Source organism: Nannospalax galili, unplaced genomic scaffold (genome assembly GCF_000622305.1).
Source record: "Nannospalax galili isolate Female #2095 unplaced genomic scaffold, S.galili_v1.0 scaffold824, whole genome shotgun sequence".
NCBI classification, from domain to species: domain Eukaryota; kingdom Metazoa; phylum Chordata; class Mammalia; order Rodentia; family Spalacidae; genus Nannospalax; species Nannospalax galili.
Window position 1 is genome coordinate 1,201,392 of NW_008351697.1, and position 15,089 is coordinate 1,216,480.

At 41.9% G+C, this 15,089-nt stretch overlaps 1 protein-coding gene across 1 annotated transcript in view; it reads left to right on the plus strand.

The window, feature by feature from the left end:
• Positions 1 to 15,089, plus strand: part of Arhgap42 (Rho GTPase activating protein 42) — a 311,085-nt gene that overhangs the window by 127,817 nt on the left and 168,179 nt on the right. The window contains exon 3 of the mRNA XM_008848669.3: positions 9,344 to 9,405. Coding sequence (XP_008846891.1) covers positions 9,344 to 9,405 — 62 coding nt within the window. The remainder of the gene's footprint in view (positions 1 to 9,343; positions 9,406 to 15,089) is intronic.

The window sequence follows — 15,089 nt, forward strand, 5'->3', positions numbered from 1 at the left end:
AGCAACCTCAGCGTCCCTCAATTGATGATGAGTGGATAATGAAAATGTGGTTCATATATACGATGGAGTTTTACTCAGCACTAAAGAAAGACCAGCATTTATTTTAAATAATTAATTGATGATTGATTGATTATAGCTACTCTGTGATAAGATGAAATCTGACTATACTTTTGATGTGTATTTCTCTGATGGTTAAAGATGTTGAACATTTCTTGTATATTTGTTGCCATTTGTGCTTCCACATGTGAGAAATATGTTGATCATTTGACTGCTTATTGGATTATTACTGGTTTGCTTGTTAAATTTTTTGCGTTCTTTATACATTTGGATATCTGTCCTCTATCGGATAAATAGCTGGAGAAGATTTTGTCCCGCTGTGCTATCTCTTCAGTACATTAATTCCTTTCTGTGCAGAAGCTTTTTAATTTGATGCAATGGCATGTGTCAGTTCTTGCGTTTATGTCCTAAGCTGTTGACTTGCATTCAGGAAATTGTGCCTGTGCCGTTACGGTGACGTGTTTACCCATTTTATTTTGGTATTTTCAGTGTCTTGGGTCTCACGTGAAGGTGTTTGATCTGTTTTTATTTGAGTTTTTGTGATGGTCACCTTTAATTGTTAACTTCAGTCAACCTAGAATCACCTGTGAAGAATCTCAGTGAGGAATTGCATATATTTGGTTGGCTGTGGTGGATTCCCTTAATTATCTTAGTTGATGTGGGAAGACCCAGCCCAGTGTGGGAAGCACCATGCCCTGGGACTGATGTGGGGTGTCCTGAGCTGTTAAAGAACGGAGAAATCCAGTGGAGTCCAGACAACCATGTGAACATCTTTGCTTTCAATTCTCTCTGCTCTTGAATGTGGATGTGATGGGACCAGCTGTCTCAAGCTCCAGATGCCTTGACTTCCTTTCAGTAATGGACTATAACCTGGAATTGTAGATCAAATAAACTCTTTCTCCTCTAAGTTTCTTACTGTAGGATATTTTATCACAGCCAGAGAAATGAAACTAAATCAGTTTTGTACAGGATGACAGAGAAGGATCTAAGTTGTATCTCCTACATAGGGAAGAACTGCTTCTCAGCACTGTCCATTGAAGAGGATAGATTTTCTCCCATGTGCATTTTGGCACCTTTGTTGAGATGGATGGGTGCGGGTGTGTGAGTTTGTTTCTGGGTCTTCACTCCATTCCACTGGTCTATGTGTCTGTTTTCATGCCAATGGCTTGATAGTCTTATGTCAAGAATTCCAGTTCCAATTATCATATTATAATTCTGCAGCATGTTTTGAAATTAGGCATTCTGGTGCCTCCCACATTGCTATTTTTTGCTGAAGATTTCTTTGGCTGCTCTGGGGCATTTGAATTCTTGGATTTTTTAAAAAAACTATTTCTGAAACTAATGTCATTGTTATTTTCATGCAGACTTCATTGACTGAGTGGATTACGTTCAGTATTGTGGTCGTTTTCAGAGGATTGAAAGACTTTCAATCCCCTAGTGCTTCCTTCATTTTTCCCTTGTTTTATACTTTTCATTATAGAAGTATTTTTGCCTTCTTTGTTATCTTTATTCCTAGGATTTATTTCATTTTATTTTCTTATTTAATACTGTGAATCACTTTGTTTTCCTGATCCCCCCCCTCCCAAAAAAGCTTATTACCTTAGTGGTATGAAGGCGCTAATGTGCACACGTGCATGTGCAGTGATGTGTGGTGCTGGGATTGAACCCAGGACCTTGCCATAATAGACAAGGATCGCACCACTGAGCTACATCACCAGCCTCATTTTTGTGTGTTCATTTTGTATCTTGTTACTTTATTGAATTTGTTTACCCGTTTTAAGAGTCTTTTGGTGGAGTCTTTAGGTTGTTTTTTATGGTTGTTTTTATTTATGTGTATATATATGTGTGTACGTGTGTGTGTTTGTGTGTGTGTGTGTGTGTCTGTGTGTGTGTCTGTGTGTGTGTGTGTCTTTGTGCCAGCAGAGGCCAGAGGAAGGACATTGGATCCCCAGAAACTGGAGTTCGGGCAAGGTGGGTAGGTGGATGGGTGCTGGAAACTGGACTCTTGCCCTCTCCCAGCCCTTTTAGAACTCTCTCAGTACAGAGTCAAATCATCTGCATGTGGGGAGCACTTAGCTTCCTCCTTTCCTATTTGCAACCCTTCTTTTTCTTTCTCTTGCCCAATTACTTTGGATAAAGTTTCAAGTACTGTATTCATTAGAACTGTGGGACTGGGCACACTTGACTTCTTCCTGATTTTGGAGGAATTGCTTTCAGTTGCCGCTATGATCTCTTTTAAGGCATCTTAGAGGTGGCCCTGTGAACCAGCAATGCTGACCTTTTCCTTTCATCCCTAGCTGACTCCTGGGATGCATAAACAGCTGGATCTGTCTGCTTTTGGCAGAGTTCCCTTCCAGACTTTGAGGGTGGGAAGACTGAGTGGAGATTCCCAAGGAATCTCCTAAAATCTAGCTTGCCTGATACCAGCTTGTGACTTTTATGTTTACTTTGTGCAATTAATTCTCATGTACTCTAATGTAGTACTACGAGGTCATTATAACTAAAGTAGAGTTAGGGAAAAACTTCAGGTGTATGCTTCTGCAGTTAGTGGGCCACTGATTCTTGAGATAAATATTTACCACTCCCTTATGTTTATTTTCACATACAGGAAATAAAGAACTCGCGTATCTTCATTTGGACCAAAAATGTGTACTTTTATGGAACTGAAACTGTGCTATTTGAAAAGAACAATTTTTAGTTCTTTGTTGTTGCCGTTTTAAATCTTTTCCCTGAAAAGTCAACAAAAGAAAAAGAAGGAACAAAATTTCTTGACAAATTGGGTCCAGTCCCAAAAAACTGCTGGAGGGTGGGTGGTTTTTGTTGTGGCGAACCAGACGTTCAATTGCTTTTGCATGTTAAAATCCATCTTTTCAGACATCTCCATTATAACCAACTATTATCTTACCCAGTTTATAAATAGTACTTATATGGGAAACAGACAGAAAACCATTGAAGCAAAGTAGAAAGCAGCATCACTCATTTTTGGACAAGGAGAGGCGGAGGAAGAGAAATGAAAACCCACGTTTCCTTACTCGTGGTCCAAGCCTGACTTAGTGCAGCTTTGCAGTTGAGTCGGTTCCCTGACTGGACGTCAGCCATCACCTTGAGCCAGTGGCTGTGGCATGGCCCTGACAATTTGGAATGCAATTCCAAAGTAGCCCCTCAACAGCCTTTTTAATCATAGATGTTATTTCATTTGGGGGACATCTTCTCACATGGATTCGGAGCCCTACCACACTTTAGCTTATTACGTAGGGAAATAAAGCATTGGTAAGTTCTTACTTTTTGTTTTAAAAATTACAGATTTTGTTGTTTAACAGAACCAGCAACTGATGTGGCTACCATTCCCCATTACTTATATTTACCCTCAAAGACTACTTCAAACCTCACCATTCCTTCTCTATATTTTTTAAAGTTTTATTACTATTGTGTATGTGTGTAGGTATGTAAGTGCACCTATACCATGCAGTGTCTGCAGAGGCCAGAAGAGGACATCTGATCTCCTGGAACTGGAGTTATGGATGATTGTTAGCTGCCATGGGGGTGCAGGGAACTGAATCCTGGTTCTCTGGAAGAGCAGCAGTGCTCAGAACTGCTGAGCCATCTCTCCCGGACCTCCCCTTCTTTTTTATCTAGAGCGTGATTGTCCTGCTGTTTCTTGACATTCTGCTCTTATCATAAGTGTCTTGAATTCAAACTGGCTTGCACCAGCCTTCTGTCAATACAGTAGAACAATTTTGACAACATTAATTTTTAATATTCATATTATAGTGACTCTGCATATATTACTTTCAACACAGTAACTTATTTATTTATTTATTTTGGTCTTTTTTGAGACAGGGTCTCCCTGTAGCCCCAGCTGTCCTGGAACTTGCTATGTAGACCAGGCTGGCCTTGATCTCATAGAGATACGTCTGCCTCTGCCTCCTGAGTGCTGGGACTAAAGGCATGCACCACCACTCCCGGCAGTAACTTATTTTTTATGATTATGTTATTTGTATGACTTTGTTTTCGTAATCTATGACTGGCTGTGATTCCCCCCCTCCCATCTCGTTCTGGCTCACTCTCTCCCACCCTTTCTCCCACCTTTCCTCTCATCCTCCCTCCATCCATCTCTCCTCGTCTCCCCTCCTTATGTTGCTCTTGTCAGAATGTTTTATCACAGCAACAGGAGAAACACCAAGACACCATTAAACCATTAAACCACCCAACACTATTCCATCAACTTTCCTTACCGAAAGAAATCTAATTTACAACTATACTCCAGTAGAATTTTTAAATAAATTTTTCTACTAGCATATATTAATCATACATAAAATGGGGCTCAATATGACATTTTCATACCTGTATATGTTGTGTCTTTCACCCTCCTGTTACCATCTCCTGTGCCTCTACCACTCCTGCTGATCCTCTGCCTCTTCCCACGTAATCTACCTTCTACTGTATTTTTTAAATGACCATGGGCACCTTACCAGTGGCTACATTACTAAAGAAAATATTTCTCTCTCCCCCATCAACCATTAACTGCATAGAAGTCCTCTGGAAAGTGGGGTGAGGCTTGTGACTTCCTCCCATTTCCTGCATCTTGTACAGACTTGCATAGACAGTCACAGCTGCTGTGAGTTCAAGAATGCAGTGGTAAGGTCACATCTGGAAAGTAACTGTCTACTGTACCCCACCCCCACTTCCTGTGGTGGTTACCTTCTTTCTGCCCCTTCTGTGATGCTCCCTGAGCCAAGGGGATGATGTAGATGTTCCTTTACGGCCAAGCATTCAACATTCACTCATTCTCATCACTTTGACCAGTTATAGGTTTCTGCAGTCATTCCTTACCACTATAAGAAGAAGCCTGGTCAAAGCCGACAGCTGCACTAATCTACAGGTAGATAGACTGCAGTTTGGTGGGCGCATCATGTCCGTTTGACAAAATGGCAGCAATCGCTCCCCGACTTCGGCTTATGATCTCCCCAGCCACAGGATTTTGAGCAGCTTCACAGTACTAGACATGAATTCTCTCCTGTGGAGTGGGCCTCCATCCAGTCAGAAACTGGTTACTTTCTAACAGAGTTGTCACTTTTGCACGGTGGGCACATCTTGCTTGGAGGTTGGTAGACTAGCACACAAGGGTCCACAGCTGAGTAAGACTTGTTGACACTTGCCCCCCAGCAGCCTGCTTAGCACCTGAGCACCCTGAGCTCTAGCCAGCAGGTAGAAAGCTTTCAGCCTAGTTCCAGTATGATCTCTCTCTGTTTTGTGACCACAGCATGTAGTGTGGTCAGCTGTGAGGTCTTACTGTCTCGTTCTGGTGGGCAGTCAGAAGCAGTGACACTTGCCTGAATTGTTTTTTGGGGCCTTAATAAAATATAGACACATTCAGATTGGCCAGCTCTCTTCTTTGCCCTCAAGGTATATTTCCTAAAACCCTCCCCTGGTTCTAGGTAAGCGCAGTTTCCTCAGGAGTCTCTGCCCTTGCATAGCTGTCCTTAGATTTCTCTGCATCATCCAGGCGCTGCCATTGGTGTCTGTGCAGCCCTGTGCCCCTTTCCTAGTCTGTCTCTTCTTTTGGTTTATTTCCATGTTTTGTTAGAATACTTCATCCAATAGTTTCTGGTCAGAGGAGGCACCTGAGGGACTGGAGAGATGGCTCAGTAGTTAAAAGCATATACCGCTCTTCCAGATGACCAGAGTTTGGTCCCCAGAACCCATGCTGGGTGGCCCACAGCCACCTGTACTTCTAGCCGCAGGGAATTTGACGCCCTCCTTGAGCAAACACACACCTATGGCATACACTCACATAGACACATGCACATAAATAAAAAAAATAAAGCAAATCCTAAAAAAACCAGGCACCTGGCCTGAATTCTTTTTGACATTTATCGGAAGGTTGAGGAGCATTGATGATGCTCCTGATGCTGATGGGGGTTCATGTACCACCTTATACAGGCTTCTACCTGGTCCTTGCCCCTCTGCTCCCGCCTGTTCTGACAGTCACAGCTGTCTTACCTTGGCCTCTTCCTCTGTAGGCCTTGTCCCGTTTCCTCTCGTCACACAGAGCTCTGTGGACGTCTTCCTTAGCTCACCAGCAGACTCTGAGCTCTGTAGACAGCAGCCAGCCATCATTTTGGCAGCTTTATTGATCCATAGAAAGTACCAAATATAATATGCTGTTAGATCCTCCAATTAAAATCGTTTAAATATAAATATCCAATTATAATCTGTTATGCAATAAATTTTTTACAGCCCAACATAACTATGGTCAAAACTGGCATGCACTGTATCAGCATTTCTGAAGAAACTGAAACGCCATTTTTTCTAAACTTAAAAACTATAAACTTATTTTTAAGCCAATGGTGTGTTTATCAGATTAACCTGAGTCTCCCAAGCAATTCTTGGTTGCTTTTATGGTATCTACGAAAAATCTAATGGGAAGTTCTGATAGTGTCTCACACCACCTTGTTGCTGGAAAGCCTGCTAGTTCTGAAAAGGGAAAAGCCAAATACTGGGTTAGAATTCTGGTTTTAATTTTTCAAAAAAACTTAGTGTTCTTGCTGTTGAGGGGATTGAAACAAGTGTCTTGTTTTTATTATTATTTGAGAATTTCATACAGTGCATTTTGATCATAGTCACCCCCATGTTCCCCATCTCCTTCCCACCCCCAACTTGATGTCCTCTTTTTTGTTTGCTTGTTTTTAAAACACCTCAAATCCAATTTGTATTTCCACAAAGTGCTTGTGTGTGGTTCCACCCCCTGGAGCAGGGTCAACCTACCAGGGCTGCACTCCTCAAGAAAACTGCTTCTTCCTTTCCCAGAGCTAGTAGTTCCTCCACAAGGGGTAGGACTGTGTGCCTACCACCCCACCCCATGCTGAGATTTTGTCTGGCCTGGACTTTCATAGGTCTTGTGCATGCAGTCACGACCATTCTGATGAACCCAGAGTCTTAAAACTTGCAGGACAAATACTCTACCACTGAGCTATAGTCTTGCCCCTAGAATTTCAAATTCTGGAATGAAGAACATTTCTTTTCCTCCTAAATGAGTTCTGTGTGTTTAACACTTTTTATTTTATATCTTTTCTTTTGTTTGTTTGTTTTTTGTTTGTATGTTGTAGTGGTTTGAATGAGACTACCCTCTCCCCCTATAGGCTCCAAGCATTTGAATACTTGGTCCCCAGTTGGTGGCTCTGTTTGCAGAGGGTTATGGAACCTTTAGGAGGTTTGACCATGCTGGAGGAAGCAGGTCACTGGCAGTGGGCTTTAGACTTGCTCACTTCCAGTTTGCCCCTCTCTGCTTTCTGTGCCTGCTTGAAGATGTGAACTGTCAGCTTTCTGCTCTGGCTGCCCCCTGTCATGTCTCCCCCACCATGATGGCCTCTCATCCCTTTGGAACTATAAGCCAAATAAACTCCTCTTTCTATAAGTTGCCTTGTCGTGATGCTTTATCACAGAAACAGAACAGTAACTAACACGTATGTGGTTATATGGTACACATGTATATATGATTGTGTGTGTGTTTATGTGTGTGTATGTATGTATAGGTGCAGGCTTGCATATGCCAGTGCAAGTGTGGAAGTGAGAGGACAAGCTTGCGTATTTGTTCCACCTTGTTTGAGATAGGGCTTTACTGCGGCACACGGCACACACTAGACCAGCCGGCCTATGAGCTTCCAGGGATTTCCCAGTCTCCACCTCCCATTTCATCCCACTGGAATCACAGATGTGTGTCACCATGACACGTTCTATGAAGGTTCTGGGTCTGAACTCCCTTCCTCACATTTGCATGGCAAATGCCTTACCTACTGACCCACCTCACTGGCCCCGTTTCTGTTCCTTTTCCCCACTTACCTGCCTATAGTGTAGGCTTTATGCAAGACTTTTTAGACTTCAAGTCTCCCAGGATATTTTCATTATTGGTATGAGTAAAAGGCAAGACAGAAAGCTTAATGAATAAGGACACAGAAGGTAAGGGTTAAAATATATGTAAAAATAATTTTTTCTTTCACTTTGTGTTGCCATTTTGTAATTCAAATATTGTGAATTTAGTTAACTGATAATTAACTATTAGTTGAAAATTGATAGGAAGGAGAATTATCATAATTGCCATTGGCAATCACACGTTTTCAAGGACACGCTGTTGCAATGCACTGAATTTATTTTCTTATTTTTGACTTGTTATCCCCAAGTTTCTGAATACCTGATTCTCCTTTAATGTAGATGACTTCCCACCAGACAGGAGAGTACACTCAGCATTTCTGAACTCTCCCCTCTCCTGTGCCCCCTCACCCTCTAGTGCAGAAAGAGGCCAAGTCCAGGCTTTAGCGCATGCTAAGTTGAACCCTCATCCTTAGCGCTTTCCTCTCAGTTCACTTTGGAACTTTTAAAACAAAAAGAGATTACTTCTGGATCTTATTAAAACACAAAATTGGAGGATGGGGTCCCAGAGTCTGCCTTTTTACCTAACAGGCTCCTGACATGCTTATGCTAACTGGGTAGCACAGATCTAAAAGTCTCTTGGAAGAAAATGATGCCTTCAGAGTGTAGACTCTGTTTTCAAATATCGATGTTCCCTGGGCTTGTAGAATTCAGTGAGGAACCTTGCATTACTCACTGCTACTAAGTATACATACACAGTACAAGGTTCTGCCCCCCGCCCCCCAGTGTGCATATGGATTTGAGTGCCGATTCCCAGGTGTGCAGACCAGAGGCTAGCCAGTGTGTGCTTGTCATCATGTTCTTTTGAGACAGGGCCTGTCAGTGAGCTCCAGGTGTCCTCCTGTCTTCTCCTTACCCCCAGCATTGTAGTTGTGCACATTCATAGCTACACTTGACTTTTTACATGCGTGCTGGGGTCCAAACTCAAGTCCTTGTGATTCTGTAAGTGCTCTTACCAACTGAGTCATCGCCAGACAGTTTTATTGCTTTTTATAGAGTAAGAAACAATTATTTCATATCTGTAGGTCACTATTGAGAAGGGATCCCAGGATTATTTTAATGCAAGTTTTATATATTATTAAATACATAAATACAAAACACATAAACTATATTTGTTCTGGGATCTTTGAAGACAAAGTGCTAGACTTTAATTTGCAAGACAGAGAGAAACATGCCTCTCTAATCCATAGCTGTTACTCAGTAGGATTTTGCTGTATATACTCTTTTATCATTATGCAAACATAAAGTCACATAAAACGTACAAATTAATAGCCTAGCTTCATTGTAATGCTTGCTGCCATGTAATTAGATATTAGCAACAGGATTAATGCTTTTCTTTCTTATTTTTTTTAAATAGCTCAGTCACTGAAGGAATTTGCAAGACTACTTATTGCAGTTGAAGAAGAAAGACGTAGACTGGTGAGTCTCTTCTTTATTTCTTACTAATCCTGCTTTGTTCGAGCATATTAAAAGAAGAACAAGTCTGAATTAGATAGCCACACAAGATTCCATGGCATGAATCATGTGCTAAATGCTATATGTAGTTATGAAAAGATTTGTTAATATAATTTCTGCAATTACTAAGATAACCCATTTTTCTATTTATTTTATTTGTCCAGCAGATATAGGTTATCTTTATTTTGCTTGCTATTTAATTGTTCTGAGAATTAAAATTATTTAAGGGAACTGTCATTTAGAAACCCATTTGTATTCAGCAACTATTTACTGATTGTATCTCTGCAGGAATGGTATTATAATAAAGGTGTATTTTCAGCTTTAAAGATAAATCATGGAAGGAAAAACCGATTTTGTCAGACTATTAGCATGAGACTTTTTTGAAATGGTGACATTTGAGTGGGATTGTGAAAACTGGGAAGATTTTGCTAGTTAGGGGAAAAATTTCTAGGCTAATGGCTTAATATGTAAGGTATCAGAGCACAAGTGTTGGGAATATAGTTTTTTACCCAGAATATAATTTTGGACCTATTTTATTGAAATTTCTGTTATGGTCCTAGCCTGTCATCTGGTATTCTCAGCTCTAATGTAGGAAAGGATTGCCAGTGCACCCCCTGGGTTTTTAAAAGACGTCTGGCAGTATCTAATGCATAGTCCGTACACATGGATGGGCATGATGAGGCCAACTCTCAGTTACAGAGAGGCTTACGAACTTGTTTAAAACGCCATCTTTGTTACAGCCCTCACAATCCTGTGGTGGAGATTGATGGCATTTTGCTAAGAGAGAGCATTTTGAAGAGAGTGACTGAGAGGTGGTCCTGACTCCCAGGGAGCAGCATCTGATTTGCTGAAAGATTGCAGGGTGGGCTTGGCAGACAGGTGGATGAGCCTGCTTGGGGTCCTCCAGGAGTGAGAAAACACTTTCGTGGATGGCTTCTCCAAGGCCGATTTGCTTTTTGGCTATATGCTGGGTTTAAGTCCTGGGCCTTGATGTTCTAGAGTTTGTTAGAAGCAATGTGAGAGTTACTGAAGCTGTTTAAAGGCAAGAATAGGATCAATGTGAGGTTCAGGAGAGATTAACTTGGCAGTCTGTGAGGAATCAGTAAGATAGGGAGGAAATGTCATGGTGGGTGGGGTGCCACAGGGGTGGCCATATGCTCTTAGGAAGGTCTACCACGGGTCTCATTCCAGAATCAAATAGACATACAATGAGAGTTACGTTGCATACATGGAAGCTGTTATGGAACATTACCATTTGTGGGGAGCAGAGAAATCTTTTCACTGAAGATGGGCTTGATCTGAGTCTTGAAGCCTGAACAGGACATAGTCTTAGGTCTTATAATCTACACGATAGCTCTATGAACGTAGTGAAGTACAGTTTCCATGGGGAGACATTGTCCAAGGCTGGTGATGCTGTTTGGGGGAGTTACAGAACCCTTAGGAGGTAGAGCCTTGAAATACATCACTGGGATCAGACTTTGAGGTTTTACAGCCTCGCTCCACTTCCTGTTCTCTCCCTCTGCTTCCTGTGTGTGGATGAAGTGTGAGCAGCCAGCTCCCGATCCTGCTACCATGCCTTCTGGCCTGGTGCCTATTGTCCTTGCCATGATGGAGTCTCCCTCTGGAGCTATAGGCCAAAATAAAGTCTTTCCTCCTCTGCTTCGTGTCGGTGTTTTATCGTGGCCACAGAGGTGAAACCCACCAAGCACGAGAAAGTGAGCTCTATGAAAGCTGAACTTTCCTCTGCAAAACTCAGTGTTTCTGCTACAAGTTCTCTGCCAATGACTAAGTTGTGCTAACTTTAAAATACGTTTGTATTTTGGCACACTGGTTTTGGTAACGGAGCATGAATTTTTTTTTTCTTGTAATTGATGTCATGTTATTTTTATGGTTATGTATGAAACTGCAGAATTTAAAGATTTGTAAGTGGATACATGAAAATGGGCATCTTGTCTTTCTATATCTTACTGTTTCCCACAACCCACTTTTTTAGTTTATTTATTTATGATTGTTGACTGTTTGGAAGGATTTAAAGAAACTTTCCTCCCAGATAATGTTATTGAAAATGCAACCAATTTAAGTAGGATGTGTGAGGTAAATGCTTTCATCTTTTTCTCTCCCTTTTTTTTTTTGTTTGTGCTGAAAATTCCCTTTTCAGTTTTGCTACATCAGCACAACTCCCTGGGAAAGGTTTTTATTGCTCACAGCTGTGAGTGTTCTCATGCACAACAATAACTTCCAAATGGATGCCACACCTGGACTTCTAGTCGCTCTGTCCCTGTCTCTCTTCCTTTCCTTTTCTGCCTTTGCTGTTCATCCCCAAGGTTCAGCCGCCTTTACTTTGGAGGCTTAAAGTTGTATGTCATATTGTTGTCTTTTAGCTTTTATCTTTTCATTTTTTATCTTTGTGTGTATGATATGTGTGTACAATATATGCGTGCTGTATGTAAATGTGTATATAATGTGTATGATTGATGTGTGTGTGATGAGTGTATATGATGTGTGTATATGTGTGTATGATGTGTGTATATGTATGTGTGCATGCATGTGTGCATGTCTGTGTGATGTGTGTCTGTGTGTATGATAGGTGTATGATATGTGTGTATGTGTCTGATATCTGTATGATATGCATGCATGGTATATGTGTATGAGATATGTATGATGTATGCATATGATATGTATGTATATGTGTGTGTGCATGTGTGTGTAGTGTGTGTGCTATGTGTGGATATGTGTATATGTGCTTGTATGGTATGTGTATTTGTGTGTCTGTGCATGGCATGTGTATAATGTGTTTATGATATGTATGTGTGATATGTGTGTATGATGTCTGTATGTGAATGTGTGCATGTGTGTGGTATGAATGTGTGTGATGTGTGTATATGTGTATGATATGTGTATCACACATGTGATATATTTTATGCATGTGTATGATATGTGTGTGCTGTGTGTTTTATATGCACTTGCATATATGATGTGTGCACACATGCGTATACATGTATGTGCGTGTATGACACATGTGTGTTTACATGTGTGAGTGTGACCATGTATGTGGAGGTCACAGGAGAGCCTTGAGTGTGGGCCTCGCTCTGTGCTTTGTTAGAGACAGAGCCTCTTTGTCTCAGCACTGCGTCTGGCCAGCGGCAGGTCTGCGGCTCCTCCTGAACCTGCTGCTCATCTTGCCGTGGGGAACTGGAATTACTGACGTACCTACAGGTCCAGCTTTACGTAGGTTCTGGGAATTGGAACTCATGTTTTCACAGCAAGCATCTTACCCTTCGAACCATCTTCGGGTTCCCTACCCTTTCACTTTTAAAATTGCATGTGCCCCGTGGGGCTGCCCACCCCTTTTCACTGGTAGTGTTGAGCACCTGCTAGTCTTTACTGTACTTAGAAGCTGCAGTTTGATGTTGTTCTTTGACACTTGGTGGCACAAATATGACTCTGATGTTGGAAGAGGCAAGTATTTATAAACCTACTATGTAACTATTCTGCAAAAGTTCTTTAATGTGTGGATTAGGAATTTAACTTTAAAGAACAGAAAAAAATAAACTTAAGTAGTTATACAGTATGTGAGTAAAATGCTAATAAAGGAACTTGTGAAGAGAAGCTTCAAGGAGTGCAGTAAAGCAGTGGACTGATGGAAAAGGACAACTGACAGACCACTAAGACATTCAGAAATTAGGGGCTGGAGAGATGGCTCAGCAACTAAGAGCACCAGTTTGGTTTGGTTCCCAGGACCTGCTTGTCGGCTAACAACCATGTGTAATCCAGTTCCAGGGAAATCTGACACTCTCTTCTGACCTCTGTGAGCATTGCACAACACAGGTGCATTTACATACATGCCAGCAATGCACTCATACACACAAAATAAAAATAATAACATATTAAAAAGAATCAGAATTCATAACTTAAAAAGTCTTGGCTGTTCGTGGAGTACCAAAATGCCCTCTGTTAGCCCATGTGTGATCTGTTTGTGTTTCTCTCTTAGGACACTTATTTGTAAGACAGATGGGAAATTAGTTGTGAAGATGCCAGGGCACCTGGTTTATCTATAGGAAGGGTCCCAGAGTAGGCAGGGCCCAGGGCGGTCAGAATCACAGACTCCCAGCCTTGTTCTTTCAGTTTGTTTCTTTCACACTATGTGTCACAGTGTATCCGACTTTTAAACCCTGTCACAAACCCTGGGGACAATCAGTTTAAAGGAAAAGCATTTACTTTGGTTTATGGTTCCAGTAGCTTTGAGCCCGTGGTTGGCTAGCCCCATCACTTCCTGGCGACTGCATCACTTCCAAGCCTGTACTAAGGAAGGAAGGCTTGGGGGAGCAGAGCAGTCAGGAAGGAGGCTGGGGACAAGGTGTACCTCGCATGGGCATACCCCTAGTGACCTACCTCCTGCAACCACAACTCAACTCCTTAGTCTCCACCACTTTGTAATGAATGTTATCACATTATGACTCCATCAGTGGCTTGGGTCATTGATGAAGTCAGAGCTGACCACAAAGCTTTTAATGCATGAGGCTCTGGGAGGTGTTTCAGATTCACAGAACAGTGAGCCATAACAGTGAATCTCTTTCTAAACAATAAGGCCTATCTTATTCACTGTGGTTTGTTTGCTCCTTATTTCCTGCCTGGTTTTATGTGGTGCTAGGGATCAAACCTAGGGCTTTGTGTGTATTAAGGAAGCGCTCTACTGACTGAGCTGTGTCCTTAGCCCTCCCATGGTATATTTAAAATGAAAAGCCAGAGCAAACAAAGCAAATCAGAAGGAAAAGAGAAGCAATCCTTGAGCTTCTGATTGGACTAGCTAAGATCACGTAGACTCTTGACTAACCAAAGGCAAAGAGAGAGTGCACGACTTGGGCCTTCCCCCAGTATGTGGCATAAACGAAGGAACCGTTGTGAATTGGGCAGTCACCCCAACTATTGTCAGTTACAGCTACATAATGGCCTTAAGAATGTCCACTTTACATCATCATTTGAACAGAACTCGCTAATATTGTGCTTACTTGCATCTGAAGTTTTCAGACTTAGAAAACATATTAACCAAATATTAGAAATATTCACTAAGAATCTGAACTCAGGGCTGGGCATGTATTTTCTTCACTAAATTGCTGACAGTGCAGGATCTGAGTTCGATCCCTAGAATTTATGTTTAATAAAAGCCAGGTGTGGTGGTGTGCACTTGTAATCCCAGTACTGGGAAGACAGAGACAGGCAGATCCCTGGGACTCAGTGACCAGCCAGGCTGGCCTGCTTGGTGAGTTCTAGGCCAGTGAGAGACCCTGTCTCTAAAAGTAGAGAGCTCTTGAGGAGTAATACCTGAAATTACCTCTGATTTTCACGTGTATGTGCAGACATGCATGGACACATGGACACACATGCAAACAGACACACAGAGAATCAGAAATCAAACAAAGCCTGTGTGCGTTATTACTGCTTAAATTCAGTATTGTTTTGGAGGGCCCCAGTATGGTAGCTAAAACAAACTGAAGGGGGCTGGCTCGACGGCTCAGCTGGTAAAGACTTGCTGAGAAAGCCTGACAACCTGAGTTCAATACCTGGGTCCTACGTAAAGGTGGAGGAGAGACCCAACTTCACACAGTCATCCTCCAACCTCCACCTATGTGCTGTGGCACATGTGCCCA